This window comes from Rhincodon typus, chromosome 30 (assembly GCF_021869965.1).
Source record: "Rhincodon typus isolate 14 chromosome 30, sRhiTyp1.1, whole genome shotgun sequence".
Classification (NCBI taxonomy): Eukaryota; Metazoa; Chordata; class Chondrichthyes; order Orectolobiformes; family Rhincodontidae; genus Rhincodon; species Rhincodon typus.
In genome coordinates this window covers 10,085,776-10,105,227 of record NC_063361.1, presented here as the reverse complement: position 1 = coordinate 10,105,227, position 19,452 = coordinate 10,085,776, and the positions used below count along the sequence as shown (strand labels likewise).

Below are 19,452 nucleotides of genomic sequence, written 5' to 3'. Positions count from 1 at the left end.
AGGTGTAACCCCTTCAATCTCCATATTTTATCACAAGATTCTGATTGATTTCTTGTTGTAATGCAGGCTCCAAATGCTGCCTAGGAAATCTGTAGTTCCTTTTAACTTCTCAGACATTAGCTTGTTTCTCAGCAAACTACAGGTGTCAGCATTTTATGCATATTCATTCCATCAGTCCAAAAACAGTGCAAGGAAAATTAACTAGAAGAAGATGGGAAGATTACAGTATACTTGGAAGACAGAGAAAACATTTGATATACCAAAATCTATTTAATTTCAAGGGTTGCTATAGAATAACAAGTTGTAAATTTGTAACGACAATCCACTTCATGGAATTGTTATTAAGTGAACATACTTCATAAACTATCTGATTGATCTGCCTGACTGAAGCAAATGGAAGATGATGAAAGGTGAAGGACTTACCACCAGGTTACCAATGACCATGACCATCATGAAAACAATGAGGCACATGGGCTGTCCTGCTACCTCCATGCAATCCCACATTGTCTCAATCCATTCTCCGCAAAGAATGCGAAACACAATCAGAAATGAGTGGAAGAAGTCGTGCATGTGCCAACGTGGGAGGGTGCAGTCATCTGAAATCTTACAAACGCATTGCTTGTACATCTTGCCAAAGAGCTGCATTCCTACTACAGCAAAGATGAAGACAATAATGGCAAGGACGAGTGTCAGATTCCCCAGTGCACCCACTGAGTTCCCAATGATCTTGATCAGCATGTTCAGGGTTGGCCAAGACTTTGCAAGTTTGAAAACTCTCAGCTGTAAATTGGAAAGAAGAACAAATATAGTCTAATTTTCTATTCTTGTTACAGCAATAACAGATTTACCGAAAGCAACTAAGAGTGTAGTTGAAACTAAGTGTAAGAACCAGAATGAAGGAACCTTTGCTGATTCTTCTGTGAAATCTTTTGAGTGATTCCTACAGTTCAACATGGAATCAATGAGTTTCTAATTTCAGCGTGTATTCCTTCCCTGAGATTCACTGAAAACTGAGTTCAGATTAGCTAACTATTGTGTTTTGAGCATAAACTGCAGAGAAACATCTTCTCATTGGACTCACAGCCAAATCCCAAAGCTCTGTTTATTGGAAATGCAGGCCATTCTGTTCCTGATGTGTCTAAATGAGTTCAGGACCTACTAAAGCTAACTGATTTATAATGAAAGCTCCTGAGGGTACCACCTGACAAGAACTTTGGATCATCCAGTCTATTTTGCCACACAATATTTCCTTGCTGAATCACTAATAAAGCAGTGAAAATGTCAGAACAGTGCACAAGAGGTTAACCATCAGCTGTATTGGTGCCAAGGAGGCTGTCCTTCCAGCTTAAAATTAAGCTAAAACACTCTTGTCTTTTGTCTCATCTATCACCTCAGGTTAGGACTCCCTTTTCCTTGTCACCTTCCAGAGAATATGGCACAGATACCACGCTCACTATGGAAATGTCTTGTGCTCAACCTACACTTGATGATGGTACATTGTAACAAACTGCACTGAGAGCATATGGGCTGTTGGAGGCTCCATGCAATACCAAGTGGCACTTTTTAGGGTACATTGTTGCCCTCAGCAGGTTGATTCTGCACTTTAGCCTCAGAGCCTTGCCTCTTGGGGATAATAATTGGAATACCCAACACAGAAGTAAACACACCCACTTTGTGGCTTAATCCATTGTCTACCTGTATTATTCAGGTTAAAGTTTCATTCATAAATGTACTGGCCTATATTTCTATATGTGCTGCCACTATATGAAGCTTCTCACTGGGAGCACTTATGCTCATGTATGAATTTAAGGATGTTCGAAAGATCTTTCTACAGAAAAGTTAACTGAGACTAAAATTGTACAAAACACGAAGAGATTTCTGGTAACCTAGCAGGGAATGCCCAGATTTAGGCTTTTACATTTAGCACATGCAGACCTTCGGATACAAACCAATCTGAATGAACGGAGCACCGATAATCCTTGCACATTAGCCAGTCCTAGTTCTACCAAGCTGAGAGTCACAATGATGCTGTCAAATATGTTCCAACCAACTTGAAAGTAGTGATAGGGATCCAGAGCTATCAATTTGAACACCATTTCAGCTGTGAAAATCCCTGTGAATACCTGTCAGGAAGAAGAGAGAACTTCAGATTTATAACCTGCTTTAAGATAAGCTAAAACACGCATCCTACTGAATGTGTCATATATTTAAATGCATTGCAGCTATTTCTCAGGCCTAAAATGCTGCAAAGCTTACTTTAGTGGGATGTCTGATGTCCTCCTTTTTGCAAAGGTGTTGATGCTACAACTAAATTCCTTGGGAGGATTCTTTTTTCCCAGCACCATGGGTGGATACCTCAAACAGGAGCCTGGTCGCTCATAAATTTGAAATGAGTCACCTAACATAGTTTGAAAGACCTGCTTGATAAATTAATCAAATGGGCCCATCCCGCTTAAAAGTCTTCGGCAACTCTACTTCTAATGTAAAGCTAAAATTTTACATTTTGGAGGATTGCATCGAATCAGCTCAACATTAAAACCTGCGCTGTTGCCTGGAGTCACTTGTTCCTGCCTCTCTGTGGTTATCCCTCCTCCATACCCAATTCTGCCATTAGACACTCCTCAGGTTATTGGCATTGAAATGGTCTATCTTGTTGTTTCTCTCTATCTCTCCCACACCAGCCCCCAGTACCCAATGGGTTGACACTATCCATATCTTTCTGTTACTATCCTAAATGAACCAGTCAGTGCAACTTTCCCTGGTGTCTGGTGCTGGTCTCATGTCATTTGATTCAATTCATGAAAATGATGGACGGGAGAAGGGTAACAATCCATCAAAATGGCCCGCAGAGTTGTGGCTCAGAATATATTAAAAAAAAAATTGATTTCCCAGCACTCACATTCCTTTAGATTAACAGCTAGGAAAATTGGGACCAATTTTTGGCACTGAATTGACAGGCTGAATAGCCACCTTCAGTATTGTAGTGGCTCCAGGGTTAAGACTGCAAATACCCACCAAATTTCCAACAGAGAGCATGTTTTCAAAAGTTTCAGTCATGGGATAGTGCTCCATTGCCATAAAGAGAGTGTTCAGCACAATGCAAATAGTGATTCCTAGATCCACAAATGGGTCCATCACAATAATCTTCAAGATTTCTTTGAATTTTATCCACAGCAGACAGCAATCCCAGATTAGAAGCCTTTTGGCAAATTTATACCACCAGGGTGGGCAATGCTGCTGTGCCTCTTCCAGCTCTATAGGATATAAATGACAAGAAATTATTTTTGTTGTTTTCGTAACAACTTGTGCCTTCTTGGAGTGAATGTACAATCTTTCTATCTTTGCATGTAGGTGTATAGCCAATTATGTCTCCAATAATTTCCATTTAATTCAAGCTTTTAGGTACCAGAAAAGATAAGTCACCCAGTTTATAGATGACCTGTACCTTTTACAGCCAATTACATACTTTTGAAATGTCATCATTGTTGTAACGTAGAACAAGCAGCAGTTGATTTGCATGCAGCAAGTTCAAATCCTTGTGTGGGATTATACAGTGTTCAGGTCCATTCAAAATTCCTCTAGTGATGCAACAGTTTGTGACACATACAGCAAGGCCTGGACAATCTTCAGGCTTGGGCTGGTGCGTGGCATGTAGCTTTCATTACCACAAAAGTGGCAAGAAATAGTCATTTTTAACAAGAGAGATTCTAACCGCCTCCATTTGACAGTCAACCATGTCATCATTGATCAACATCATGTGGGTTACCACTGACCAGAAATGTAACTGAATGAGCCCAGAAAAATAATCAATGGCTAAAATAGGTCAGAGGTTGGGCACTCTGTATGAGTGACTCACCATGTTACTCCCCAGAAACATGTCCACTATCTTTAAAGAACGCTGATAAAATACTTCCCACTTGCCTGAATAAATACAACTCCAACAACACTCAAGAAACTCAACAATATCCAGATCAAAGCAGGGCCAGTTGACTGATACATCACATTAAACATTCACTCTCCACCACAATGATGAGGACTTCCATTTTAATTCCCTCCTGACTCTGTACCTATGTGCCATCATCTCTGGTGGATGTGTCCTTCCAGTGAGACAAGACATACCCAAGGATGGTGATGGAAGAGTCTGGGACATTGTCTCTAAGTAATTATTTAATGAACATGATTAATGTTACATGTATAAAGTTTATGGTTCTAAGTAATAATTTAGTGAACATGGCTAATACAAAGTTTATAAGTCTGTTATGTTTAAGTTAAAATCAAGTAGTGAAGGGGTCCATATGAATCCTGTTGGACAACATCCCTGACCTGGTTATAACAGATGCAGTGAAGCCCAGATTCATTTCCTGGGAAATTGGTGCAAGACATTCACACCCATAAACAATGACCAGAACAGTTGTCGATAAACTTGTATTTTTCAAGTCTCACAGGGAGGTGTTAAGAGTGTCTGATTTTACAATCAGTTATGCCTTAAACTATACATTTGTCTCCAAGATAGAATGGAGATGGTGGGGATCTAGATTAAAACTAATTGGTTTTTCTGCCTGGATAGAGGCCACAGAGATGGGGGTGAAGAGGGGAATAGTCCACAGCAAGGTGTTGTAGTATTTTTCTAAATATTGCTGCACTTGACAGAAATTGATCAACTTGTAAGGTTCTGAGAGGAAGGGAGAAAGTGTTAGAGATGGTTTATATTGCTCATCAAGAAGAATGCATATGAGATGTAGTACTCAACTTCATAAGGATTTAAACAAAGTTAGAGGATTTGCCTAGCTTTAGCTTGAGTCAGGTCTAAGGTTAGAATTATCCAGTCTGAAAAGGGAGAAGAAGGCAAGCCATTGGGAGTTCAGAATAGCTTTCTGCCGGTTCCTGGAGATTGAAGTGTTCTCTTAGGGGCTAGGTTAAAGTGTAAACACGGCAGAGGTTTTCATTTGTTGATCTTTAAATATTTGCAGCACAGAAGGACAGTATTCAGCCCATCACATCCACGCCAGACAACAAAGAACATAAGAACATAATAACCAGGATCAGGAGCAGGCCATCTGGCCCTTCGAGCCTGCTCCGCCATTCAGTAAGATCATGGCTGATCTTTTCATGGACTCAGATCCACTTACCCACATTCTCACCGTATCCCTTAATTCCTTTATTGTTCAGAAAAAATCTACCTTATCTTTAAAAACATTTACTGAAGTAGCGTCAACTACTTCACTGGGCAAGGAATTCCATAGATTAACAACCCTCTGGGTGAAGAAGTTCCTTCTCAATTCAGTCCTAAATCTGCTCCCTCTAATCTTGAGGCTATGCCCTCTTGTTCTAGCTTCACCTGCCAGTGGAAACATCCTCTCTACTTCTATCTTATCTATTCCCTTCATAATTTTATATGTTTCATTAAGATCCCCCCTCAATCTTCTGAATTCCAATGAATATAATCCCAATCTACTCAGTCTCTCCTCATAAGCCAACCCCCTCAACTCCGGAATCAACCTAGTGAACCTCCTTTACACCCCCTCCAGTGCCAGTACATCCTTCCTCAAGTAAGATTACATAAGATCTGATTACATAATTACATTTTCCAGCTCTTGGCCCATACTCTTGGAGGTTATGATAACTCAAGTCAATTTCTAATCATGGCTTAAATATGACAAGGGTTTCTGGCTCAACTTCAAGCAGTGAGTTCCAGACTCTCAGCACACTATGGGTGAAAAAAAAATCTCCTCGACTTTCCTCTTGGCCTTCTACCAAGGTTACCAATTTTACACCCCCTGTTTATTGGCCCCTCTACTTATCCTTCTTAACAGAGATTGTTGGTAGATTGATTGGGAATACGGTGATTTGAGCAGTGGCTGAGATTAATGATTCAGTTGATAAGAACAGTCATGTCAGTCATTATGCTTCATGAGCATTGCTTCTAGGTCTTTGGGGCTAGCATTTGGTGCTGACCTCCACAGCTACCTGCTCCCACTGCCTGTTCACCGTGTGACAGGCCCCTCTAGCCCCCTCTTGTCCCCCTGGGATCGCAGGATGCCTCGCTTCCTTTCCATCGCCTCTACCAAGCTCTCAAGGGTGAGTTAGATAACCAGGAAGCTGGCTTTTTCTCCTGTGGTTAGCCATTCTTTAAATTTTCCAAGTCAGATTCAAATCCTTCAGGACTCCCAGCACCTGCTGCAGCCACAACATACCACCTCATTAAGTGGGGACAGCTACTTTATATGGCTAACCAACTGGCTGCAGAAATCATACAAATGAATGGGTAAAATGAAGATGTTGAGCTACCTCTATTACATCCAAAAGGCAAAAGTTAATCATGCATCATGAACACCAATTGCCCTGTTCCATCCACCATCTTTCTCAGGGACTATTAAATTCGGCATCAACAAATATCTGAAGTGACAATCTATATGTCTATACATGTTCTTCCACTGTCACAAAACACTTTTTTTCTTCCTGGGATATGGATAACATCAGCAAAGCAGCAGTTATCGGTCACTAGGAGTTGCCCTGTGGATCTTAAGGACCTGCAATTTGTGCTTGACAAGAAAATTAGAAATCATAGATTGGGTAGGGTGCCAGGTTACTTAATCCAATAAGGACATTAGCAAACCAGTGGGCTTTTGTGGCAACCTAACAGCTTCCATTGTCATTTATTTTTAATTGGATTCAACCATCAGCTTGTAAAGAATGGCCTGAATTATTTTACTTTCAGTCAGTCTTATTCCGTTGTAAAGAGTTGTTTGTCTGTTTCGGATTTTGACCCTCATCAAACAGGTTACAGATTTGTCAAGTGCTGGAAGAGTTAGTTAAACAGTTAAAATAACCAAGAGTTCAGACGAAGCTTACCATCCAGCCTGATGCCACTGTACAAACTGGCTACACTCCCGGCTCTCATTGACGGTGGTGGCTCTTCCAGAAATGTGGAGGTACGTTTGGATCCAGAAGTCTCATCTTCAATATCCATACCAGCTACCTACAAGGGACCAGGTGCAATCCAGGAAAATGTACCATCATCAATCAGAAAACAAATCCAGTGCCAATAAAAATGATCTTACCCTTTGACATGTTAAGTTGTAACTATGCAAAAAACAGATTTTCTTTTTGAAAAGAATGCATTTTGTGATTTGAATCAATCAGCATTGACTTACCAACAAGAAGCTCACTAATACTAAAAACAGGAAAGGTTATGAGTTTTATACTTGACCTAGTACTACATGTATGGAATATATGTTTCACTTAATAACACAAAGCACAATTTCTTTTTCAATAAATTTTTTTTAAGTTTTGTTTTTGACAAAGCAAAGTTCCTGCAGGACTAGACTTGAGCATTGATTATTCACATAAAGTTGAACAAACTTACTGCAAATTGCACTCAAAACATTGTCCCAAATCTTACTATTTTCCGAAGCATCATTTCCCTCTCTTGTGCAATTCTACAACTGCTCTTGTAATTATTGCTGAAATACAGACCTACAAGACTATCAGCTGGTCTCTCATGCATCATGCATGGGGCAAGGTTGACAAATGAAGGCCTCGATGCTGATGTCAGACAATACAGGAGTTGAACCTATGTTTTGACATCATTCTGCATCACAACCTCCATACATGCATCTTGATTCATGCATCCCAGATCAAACTACAGAATCACAAACAGTGCGAAAATCAAATCTGTTTAAAAAGTACCTACGTCTTCATTCCTGTCCCCCTTGTTTGTAACAGTAGATGGTACAACTCTGCCATTAGGTGCTGTGCCACTTTCGCCATCTTGAGAAACAACTCCATTAATTGTAATGTGGATTGATGGTTTCGTTTGTGGAATTGTTAGTGACCCTCGCTGACTCTCGCCTTCCTTAGTTCCGTGCTCATCCTCGGTGGGATATTTGTCAGAACCGTCTTTCTTCTGCATTCTGTCACTTGACAATGAGTAGTGGCTACCAAAGTATTCTTTGGAAGCATGTAACTAAGGAGGGAAGAATGAGAAATATACATTTCATCTTATAAACCGTAGAACAATAAAGAAGTGTAAATTAATTTTGTCTTCTTGTGTGCTCCCGAATACTATGAATTTTGGTGTTGAGAACAGAGTATATTTCCAATTTTGACTTCGAATGCTGGTAAGATTTTGGAGTCCATTATGAAGGATTGCGGAGTACTTGGAAGAAAATGGTAAAATAGGTGGAGTCAGCATGGCTTCAAGGGGAGGTCATGCCTTCAAAGGCTTCTTATGCATCATCTAGATTTATATTGTTGGTTTTCTTAGAGGAGACCAACACAGTAAGGAATTGCACAAGGTATCGACCAGAGATTCACAGGAAGTATTTATAATTTAAATGGCTTTTAGAATTTGCTGGTTACCAACAGCAAATTATTTCATGATAATTTTGCAACAGCTAAATAACAGTAGCTAACCCTACTGCAAAAGCCGTCAACTGGTTCAATACTCTGTTGGCACAAAGACACATCGCTTCATTAAATTTAATTTGAAAACATGATTCAGCTTCTTTAGGCATTGAACAGCTGGACTGTACAAAGCAAGGAACATCTTGCATTTGGTCCTCAACTTGTACTAATCTCCTTGACACAAAGGACATTGCAGACGTGGGAAATCCTAAGCAAAAATAAAAACAAATGCTGGATGTTCTCAACAGTTTAGAAATGTTGATTCGTAATCCAGAGGGTGCGGCCTCAAATCTCAATTACAGCAGTTTGTTCGTTTAAATTCAGGTAACAAATCTGGAAAAAATTCTGGACAAAGTAAAAGTGATCATGGATTTGCTACAAGATTCAAAGCTCATTTAAAGTCCTTTAGTGACAGAAATCTGCTAACTCCACTGGCAATGGCCTATTTGCAACCCCAGTGTCATCCCTATGTGGTTGACTCTAAAGTCATCTTGGATTTCAGTTGTAACAAACTGTTACAAAATAGGCAAACCAGCGTCACCTTTTCAGACCAATAGGTCAGAGGAATAAAACTCAGCAACATCTGAAACCTTACAGAAGAGATCTTGAGGCACAGTGGTAGTGTCTTTACCTCTGGACTAGATATTCTGGGTTGACATCCTACTTCTGGGTGTGTTGCCCACAGCAGGATCATAGCGTAGTGAAACAGCTTGGTTATCAGCCTGACAATCTTTCCGTACGTCAATGGCAGGTGGTAAGTGCAGGAGAGTCTCCTGTCAGCCATAGTTGATGTGGAGTATCACACCTCAAACTATAACATCTGATGATAAACTGGAGACTACTCCATGATAAAACCAGGCATGGAAGCAGACAAAAGCACATACTTTGTCTGCCTCATACACCACAGGCATGAGAAAAGAACAGCAACATCTCACACAATTAAATAGGTAAAGTGCAAATGGCTCACTTACCAGAGCTTCTTGTTCTTTTTGATGTTTCTTTATGTTTTCCAAAAGCTCTTGAAACTCTTTCTCTTTCTCCTCAGCTTCCAGGCGTGTGGCCTCATTTTGTTCAGCGTAAGCCATTGCCACCACAGCCAGGATTAAGTTGATCAGATAAAAAGACCCAATGAAAATGATGACCACAAAGAAGATCATGTAGGTTTTTCCAGCAGCACGGAGAGTCTGTAAGAGCAACACAAGATAATAAACTTCCTCCAGGATCTCTCACATTCCTTCTCCACATATAAAGACACATCTAGAACCTCAGTGGAAACTTCCAATGAGTTACATACTTCCAAATCTGGAACATTAAGATGGTGATTATATGTGGAAAGAAAATTAAATATAAGTTATTGTTGAGTTTTTGCACCTCTTACTATCATTTTGATTTACTAATAGAGTTTTATTCAACTTATCCACATATTGATGCTTATGATGGTTAAACTGGGATAAGAGGATTCAAGAACTGGGCTTTATGAGGATCCTTTGTGTCAGCAATGGAAGGGAATAATCAATATTTTTGGATCGAATGTATGTCTTGGAAAATGAGGCATCACTCTATTTGATCCACAATGGTATTTTGCTTGCACAGAGCCATCATTTAATGCAAATTACACAAATGTTTTGCATGTTTACATAACATTACCATATTTTGAGCAGCCTTTGTCATTAGCTCAACTCGTCCTTTTTATTTAATTTTGGTGAATCCAAAGATGTGCAGGTTAGGCGGATTGACCACGCTAAATTGTCTATAGTATCCAGGGATATGCAGGCTAGATGGATGAACCAGCGGTAATATAGGGTTACAGGGATAGGGCAGGACACTGTTCGGAGGGTTGGTGTGACTCAATGGGCCGAATAGCCTGCTTCCACACTGTATGGATTTTATGATTCCATGACTCTATGAGCATTTGCAGGGCATGTTGCTGCAAGTAAAAAATCAAATTTTTGGCGGGAAGATCTAAAGGCAAACTTAGTGACCAATCACCAATTAAAACCTTGAAGTGGTTTGATAGTGAGCATCCAAGGGTCTCAACTCATCAGGAGCCCAATATCTGCCTTTTCAGCAGGAGGGAAAATAGCTCCCTTTCTGTCTGATTGCCAGGTTGAAGGGGTGGGCCTCTATTTTCCCCAATTTGGTGACAGTTGGGTGCATGAGTGGGTTGGAGGAGTGCTGCAGGGTGAAGTCGCTGAAATGCTTCCTGTCGTCATCTCCAACCAGCCTGAGATCCCCTCTCCCTGCAATGTCTACTCTGCAATTCCCACCTCACTACCAAAACACACATACACATGACCTAGACCTCCACTGCCTCTCTCCAGCTCCTAATACTTGCCAGCCAAATTATGGCTAGCCACTGACTGATAGATTGGACAATATTGTCACCGTATGGTATGGTACCTGATAGGATGAGAAGCCTGCTGGCCAGCATTTATGTGCCTACTGTGCATGTGATCTCACAGGCTTCTTTCTCACCGGTGGGTACAGGTGGTTAATTGCCACTAAAGATGCTTGCCCCTGTAGCTCATACCAAAAGAATTAAATCCCAATTGCTTTGCAGACAAATAATAGTGTGTGCCTTTAGCCTAACTATTATTTTGACAGTAAATTCGGTCTCATAATATCTGCAATGGTACCTTACCAATATTTTCAAGACAAAGCGCTTAATATTTAGAAAAGTGGAATTTCTTATATCAGTGGAGTAATTTTATAAAAGATAATTGGAACGCTGTGATGTAAAGTTGCTAGCATCGCAAGAGGCTCACCCATAAAGATCCTCAATTTCAGAAATAATTTCAGGTTTTTTTTATTCTTTCATGGGATGAGGGTGTCACTGACTAGTCCAGCATTTATTGTTCATCTGCAATTGCCTGGAGGTCAACCACATTGCAGTGGGTCTGGAGTCACATACAGTCTAGACCAGGTAAGGATGGCAGTTTCCTCCCTTAAAGGGCATTGGTAAACCAAATGGGAGTTTTTTACAATCGTCATCTTCATTCTTAATTCCATATATTTATTGAAATCACATTCCACCATATCTCATGCAGGATTTGAACTCATGTCCCCAGAACATTACCTAGGTCTCTGGATTAACAGACCAGCAATAAATCCCCTAGACCATCATCTTGTAATGGTACATCATTGGTGGTCAATGAAAATAAACTGCATTTATATGAAAATGGATTTTTTTTTTATTTCTATTTGGCATTTACAAGACTACTGTGGGCAACTCCAAAACCACTGCAAAAGATACAGGAGATTGTATTTTTCTATAACTCGCCTGTGGTTTGAGTAGGTCATCATTGCCATAATTTTAATCCAATGAAATATTAATGACCTATCTTGTCTCACCAAAAATACCAGGAGGGAACTATTAGATAAATAAAAAGAAAATCACGTGGAGGTAAGATATAAAAGTCCCTGAGGGTGACGACTGACAATAATTCGAAGCTATTGTAACAATGCAAACTGGCACTGAGTGAAGTAAACCAAATATTAGGTTGTGTTGAAAACTGAAAATTGAACTGAAAACGTGAGTCATCCTGGCACTCAATAATTCACTTCTGGGGTCATCATGTTGAACGCTGTATTCAGTCCTGCTTAGTGCAGTTATAGAAGAGATTTATAAAATTGTGAGGGGCATGCATAGGGTGAAAAGCCAAAGTCTTTTTCCCAGGGTAGGGGAGTCCAAAACTAGAGGACATAGGTTTAAGGTGAGAGGGGAAAGATTTAAAGGGGGTCCTAAGGGATAACTTTTGCGTGCAGAGGGTGGTGCATGTATGGAATGAGCTGCCAGAAGTGGTGGTGGAGACTGGTACAATTGCAACATTTAAAAGGCATCTGGATGGGTATATGAATGGGAATGATTTAGAGGGATATGTGCTGTACATCTCCATGACTATGACGCTATAATCAAGAAAGAAGGGAATCAGAATGCTGGAAATTGTAGTCTTAACATCTGTCATTGGAAAATGTTAGAATCTATTGTGAAGGAGTTTGTAACAAGATGCTTAGAAAGCCATGTTACATTCAGGCAAAATCAAAATATTTTGTGCAAGAAAAAGCATGTTTGACAAAGGTATTAAGGGTCCTCAAGGATGTAACAAACTGGGTGGATAAAGGAGAAACAATAATGTAATGTATTTGGATTTCTAAAAGCACTTGATGAGGTGCCACTGAAAAGGCACACGTTAAGATTATGGGGCAATATATTATCAGGGATAGAGAATAGGAAACAGAAAGCTAAGATACATGGATCATTTTGAGGTTGGCAAACTAATTAGTTGAGTGCCTTAGAGATTGATGGTGGGACCTCAGCTATTTATGATCTATAGTAATGACTTGGTTGAAGAGACTGGCTTTATTGTTGCCAAATTTGCTGATAATGCAAAGGTAGGCAGGAAAAATAGTTGCGAGGAGGTTGCAAATGGATATATACAGGCATTAAGTGAGTGGTTAAAAAAATTGGCGCAGAGAGTATAATGCGGGGAACTGTGCGGTTGACTACTTTGCCAGGAAGAATAGAAATATAGCACATTATTTAATTTTTGCATCTTTTCCACTCTTAGAATGACTTCCACCACCTATTCCATCAAAATGTACCTTCCTTTAAGAAGGACAGCTGGCTTTATGTAGTACAGGCTAGCTTGAACTTGTGTTTCTCATAATATTGCATTCCCTGCTCAGACTGCTCTCTCATGCTGTTATTTGAAAGATTTTTCTCCTTGCCCATACAGGATTTGTAACTTTACTCAAGGTATTCCAAATTGCTCCCAAAAATCCTTCTTCTGTAAGAATTTGTAACTTCCCAGTGTTACCAGTTTTCAACTCTCCCCAACCTTCACTGATTTTCTGTTCCTGTACCTCTTACCAGGTCAGAGCTAAACCTTTCTACTACTTCCATGGGTGGTGCTGTGACTGCTTCTCAATATACACACGTGTGGCCATTGAGTGACTGTTTATGTCTTCTTAAAGCAATACCATTCTTAAAGTGGTGAATGTAGCTTTTTTTCTGAAAATCTTTTCTCCTGGGTCAAATGGATTTTTTCACCAACGTTACCTTGAGATATTTAAGCAATGACACCTTTGCGGATCACCGTCATTTATTTCAGTGCCAACTACAGAGAGTTTGTGGATGGGGTACAGGGTTGCCACCAATCCTTCGTACTATGCTGAGTCTAAGGGGTCATCTATTTCGCAGTGGTAGAAGATAAACTACTATTGAGTCTTAATGAAAAGAGGCACTTGACTTAACAACTAGGTGTAATTTATTTCATGATAGGTACAAGTTACATCGACTAGCTGGTCATCATTACAAGGATGATTAGAAGCCAGAAATTATACATCTATCTCCACTGGGACCTGGACTACTTATTCTCCATCCAACATGAACAAATTGGGTGGAGCTTTGTGCAGCATCAGTGTTGACTCTTTCTCTGCCATTACCTTAAATACAATGCGCAAAATGAAGGAGAAAATATATAAGCAAATAAATGGTGCTAAAATGAGAAATCTGAGTGGGGATTGAAAGTGAGAGACTGTACCTGGAGTTCTACCTCAGGCATTCTAAATACTTGATCTACATCTACAGGATTTTCTTCTTGAGTTCTCTATCTTAAGGCAAGTTCAACCCACAATGCCATAACCTGCATCACAAGTAGGTTCCAAATCCCTCCCAGAAGGAATAGGAAAAGAAACCAGGCTGTTACCACAAATCTGATCCACACCAGCTAACTGGTGCCCCAATGAGTCTAAGCTGTTGTGACAGCACACACTTTTTGTTTTAGCCTGGAGTTATGGACAGTGACGGCAGAGATTCTAATTCCTTTCCACCGCAAGATGGACCAGGAATCTCTCCTGCTCTTACTGCCTGCCATTAGAAAAAGTTGGAAGCATTTACAAATCAATACTTTATAGATTTGTCTACACAATGAACATAACTTCCATTGACATCATGTCGTGGAGTGGGATATGGAGCATATGGCTCAGAAATAGGAATGCTATCCATTGTGCCACAAGACCACAAGGATATATAGCTCATAGCAACTGTTTGTCTTAGCCCATTCCTTCTGAAACATAAGACCCAAAATATTCAAAACTCCACGCTCACAAATACTTACCAACTGGAAGAGATTTTCCCAGTAGTCTTGTGTCATGAGCCGGAATAGTGATAGAAATGCCCAACTAAAAGTATCATAGCTGGTGTAACCATAGTTTGGATTTCTCCCAGTCTTAAAACACATATAACCATCAGGGCATCTCCTGGAAAAGCCAGAAAATAAACAATTAGAGATTCAGAACAATACTAGGTAGTGATGATATAGTAGTTACCATACTGCACTATCAACAAAGAAGTAATGATTTTTTTGACTTCCCAAATGATTCCACAATCACAGACGGTGTGTTGGCAAGTATGGGATATATGGGAAGGTCTCACAAGAAACAAGACAAATAAACAAATAATCTGTTACAGTGCTAAAGATTCAGGCATAAATATTGTTCAGGCCATTGAGAAAACTTGCCTTCTTCAAATACTGCTATTGATCTTTTTCATCCATTTGAGCAGATATTAGGGAAAATTTTATGGATGCTAGGAAGTTCAATTAAAAACAAGAAGTGCTGGAAATGTTAAAAATATTTTGAAGCATGTGTGAAGAGAGAAACAAAGCTAATAAGAGTCACATCTCACTCAAATTGTTAACTCTGTGTCTCACCAAAGTTGTGGCCTGAGCTGCTCAGTATTTCCAGCACTTTCTACTTTTACGCAGGGAGCAAAGTTTGTGACAAAACAGAAATTACTGGAGAAACTCAGAGAAAGCAGAGTTAACATCGCAGGTCCAGTGACCCTTCTTCAGAAATGCTTTCTCTCCTCAGATGCTGCCAGACCTGCTGTGCTTCTCCAGCAATTTCTGATTTTGTTTGTTATGGACTGGATCAAATCCCCTCAAAATATATGAAGAAGATAGGCTGGACCCTAACTTTTTCTTTTTTAAGGGTAAGTGTAAGGCATTGTGTTCTAGATGCAATTTGTTTGGTCAAAGATTTTGACATTAAGCAAAACGCACTTTGTTTTTACACCACAGTTAAAATACAGACAAAATAAAAAGAGAATTGGCTTAACTGTAATGCTATCGAAATGCTTAACAAAATAATAGATATGTTATCTACTACTAATTAACTGTTCCAATATAGTAACATTCCATAAACATACCCTTTGCAAAGGCAAATTGAGTAAAATAGATTGTCTCACATGCAATTCTAGCAGGAGGAATAGAATCCCAGCTTTTCGGTGTAGCAGAGAGAAAAATAAAAGCTTCCACTTTCGGCTTCAAGACCCCACCAACAGCTGAAAGCTAAAACTAAAAATCCTGGTTCTGCGGGAGCTTGATTCCACCCATTCAGCCTGCTTCTATTGTTCCAACTTTTGAAAAAATCCCAAGGCCTCACAAGCTGTTTACCTTAATGGCTTTGAGAAGACTGCTTGATGCCTCTGCCTCAACTTTTCTTCATAAAAAAAAGGACTAAATACACTTCTTAAAGCCATAGGAACATCACATGCTTCAGATTACCAGCATCTGCAGTTCGTTTTTTATTTTAGCGACGTTTGTCAACTCATTCAAAAAGGACTAATGCAACATTCTGAACTGCAGTGTAATGCCTGTCTTACATTGTGTCCTCAATAATAAACACATTCTGTATGTCATTGACACAGTCACAGCTTATGGAATTGAAAGTTGTAGTGAATCTCAAACTGGGACTTGTGATCTCAACTTAGACCCTTTGTAACCACAGGACCACATATAATTTCATTTTTGATGCCTGATTTCATCTTAGAACATGGATATATTTCAGAACTCAGCATATTTAAACAAAAGGTTAATAATGATACAAGAAAAAGAATGATCAACCATTCCCATTGCCTGACTAAAAAAGCCTGTGCTATAAAGTTGGCAAGCAGAGGTGCAACAATAAAATTAGCCCATCACAATAGTCCTGGACATAGCCTGAATATGTCGCTCCAAAATTCCTGGGACGTGGGAGAGCATAAAATGGGCAGATTGCCCACATTGTTTGGATCAGGAATTTTGGGAGGAATCCAATGCATAGAAATGCCAATGGAGCCTACAATTGCAGAGGGGAAGAATAAATCCTCCAGTGAACTTTAGGAAGGCTATGAGACTGTCAGAGTTAAACTTGTCAATTAATTTGAGAATTATTTATTACCCTGAAAAAGCTGCTTCTTTTCTTCCTGAACACCATGTCAAATAATTAATTGCTCTAAGTTCTTTAGCCACGCTCTCATTACTGTTTGTTTCTCTGGGTGGTTGTCTCAGTACATCTGGGCCGCTCACTTTCATTAATGCAAATCATCCCAACCCCCACTTTGGGGACAATGTCAAAATCTGGGGCCTTTGGCAGCTCACAAACTGTACCATTACGCTTTCTTATCAGAGCTGTTACGTTTCTGAGAAAATATTAAACCGAGGCCCAGTCTTCTGCTTCAGCAGTAACATTCATATAATGCAAGTTCCAAGCGATCACCAACTCCAACAAGAGAAAATTTAACATCTCTCTTTGATATTCAACAGCATTACTATTGCTGAAACCCCCACCATCAACATACTGAGGGTTACCACAGACCAGGAGCTGTACTAGACCTGCCATGTAAATACTGCAGTTACTACAGTAGGTCAATGGCTGGAATTCTGCACTGTAATTCATAAAAGGCACAGGTAAGATGTGTGATGGAATACTCTCTAGTTGCCTGAATGAGTGCAGTTCCAATAGGACTCCAGCAGTCAACACCAACCAGGAGAAAGCAGTCGACTGGATCTGCCACATCTATCCAAGGTTCCTTTACCATCACTTTCAACACCTATGCCCTCTACCACCTTGAAGGACAAGGGTAGCAGATGTATGGAAAAATCACCACCAGCAAGTTCTCCTCCAAGGCATTTTGATACTTGGTCAAAATCCTCGAACTCCCATCCTAACAGCATGGATGTACATAGCCCTCACAGACTACATCATTTCAAGAAAGCAGCTTATCACCACTTTCCCAAGGGTAACTGCAGATAGGCAATAACTGCTGGCCTTGCCAGCAAAATGTTAACACCCCATGAACAAATGAAAAAAATGACCACACTGGATGGGGCTCCTATCTTTACTTTTGGATTGAGTATACACATTGCTAGTGTCCAAAGTATTAACCACAATTTTGAGGCCAATACAATTGAGCTATGAGGAGCCAAATGATCAAATGTCACAAAGAAGCTCATTGGATTGAATCCTCAAGTCTGGGTCAGGTCAGCTCATTGAAAGTTAAGTCAGAAGGGGAGTTGATTTTGACAGCAGAGCGTGCAAATTCTGTACAGTAATGCAGTTTTGTTCCTCTAGGATTCACAAAAATAATTAACATTTAATTTTGCCAGGCTGCTATGATTTTAGCATACTATGGAACTGATCAGAAACCCTAACTTAAAATAGCAATCAAGGTCCTAGATACACTACAGATGTAAGGCGGACTACCTCTAGAGAGATAATAACAAGGCAGTAAGGCTACTGACCACGTTTTCAGGCAACTACTGGGACATTAGTAGCCAGCAAACGCAGTGAAAATTGATCAGCTGGTAAAAATCTTTGGAAATAAACAGGGGAAGATTAATTTCCTCTTTATGATGTCTAGAATTAATGAGCAATTCGATTTAGTGATTTGTTTAAAACAAACTATACACAAAGTATTAAGATTGTCCTTAATAAAATAAAATTATATAGTCCTTATTTTGTTAATTATTCAGCTATTTTGCACTTCTCTCTCTATTTTACTGTCAGACTTAATTGGCTTTTATAAAGCACATTAGCAACCTCCAGGATACCACAAGTCACTTTACAGTGAACGAAGTACTTTAGAAGTGTAGTCACTGCTTTAGTGTAGGAAGCACAGTTAAGGTTTCACAAATAACATGAGACAATAATTAGATGATCTGTTTGTAATGATAGTCATTGAGCATAAGTGTTGGCCAGGACATTCGGAAGGACTCCCTTCTCTACTTTGAATTAGTGTCCTGGGATCATTTACATCCTAGAAGGGGGCAGATGTGACTTCAGACAGTGTTGCACTCCCTCAGGACCAATCTGGAATGTCAGACTAGAGTTTGTGCGTTGGAACTATGAACGAACAACTTTCTCAATCACAGGCAAAAGTGTTATTCACTGAGTCATAACTGACAACGGACGTTTAAAACAACTTGATAGCCATGTTAAAATAGCCAGGCCAGGAATTTACCTCAAATCTGTTAACTAGAAAGCTAAAAACAGCCTGCAGAGGAAATTAAACTCAATTAATCTCCTTTATGTTAAAAGGACATTCTCTGTAAACTTGTGTACAGGATAGAGATTTATGGATAAAAGCAGGTGTTCGTGTCAGATGTCGGTCATATCATCCGCTGGCCTTTCTCTTCTCAAAGATGGTGGGTCAAGCAACACTTTAATCAGTGCATTCCCGGCATCAGCTGTTGTTTCACTCGTCCGGTTGTTTAATATTTAAACAATGACCCAGTGATAGACACGGCTTTGAGTTTTCTGCAGACTAACAATACAATTGTTCTGACTGAAATTAAAACAAACAAGAGAAAGTAACTTACCCGGCATCTGTGCCATTCCCACACAGGAGAGCATCAGGAGAACCTTCTAGAAAGTAATGGTTTGCTTGATATTGAGAAGAAATACAGCAATTTTAGCATCCTTGGGTCACATTGACTTATAAATAAAATTATATATCATTGACATTGTGACTCTTAGGTCCTTGGAGAATTATTACCCCGTTATGATATCTCCCTTTACTGTGCTGAAGACTGACTGGAATCTACTGTTAAGTGACTGATTTATCCTCATATTTAACTGGAAGTTGTACTTAATTTTTCACCCAGAGAGTGGGGAGCCTTTGTAATTCTCTGCCATCTAAAGCAGTTCAAGTAAAATGATTTTGAGATTGACACAGTTCTTAATATTAGAGGGGTCAAAAGTATGGGGAGAAAGTGGGAACAG

The 19,452-nt window shown here is 39.7% G+C and overlaps 1 protein-coding gene across 1 annotated transcript in view; it reads right to left on the bottom strand.

Moving 5' to 3' along the window:
- The window catches only part of LOC109910502 (sodium channel protein type 4 subunit alpha-like), a 110,383-nt gene that overhangs the window by 69,330 nt on the left and 21,601 nt on the right, over nt 1–19,452 (bottom strand). The window contains exons 7-14 of the mRNA XM_048614391.1: nt 19,050–19,113; nt 14,526–14,667; nt 9,378–9,590; nt 7,694–7,966; nt 6,853–6,979; nt 3,016–3,254; nt 1,950–2,123; nt 424–780 (exon numbers count right to left, since the gene is read on the bottom strand). Coding sequence (XP_048470348.1) covers nt 424–780; nt 1,950–2,123; nt 3,016–3,254; nt 6,853–6,979; nt 7,694–7,966; nt 9,378–9,590; nt 14,526–14,667; nt 19,050–19,113 — 1,589 coding nt within the window. The remainder of the gene's footprint in view (nt 1–423; nt 781–1,949; nt 2,124–3,015; nt 3,255–6,852; nt 6,980–7,693; nt 7,967–9,377; nt 9,591–14,525; nt 14,668–19,049; nt 19,114–19,452) is intronic.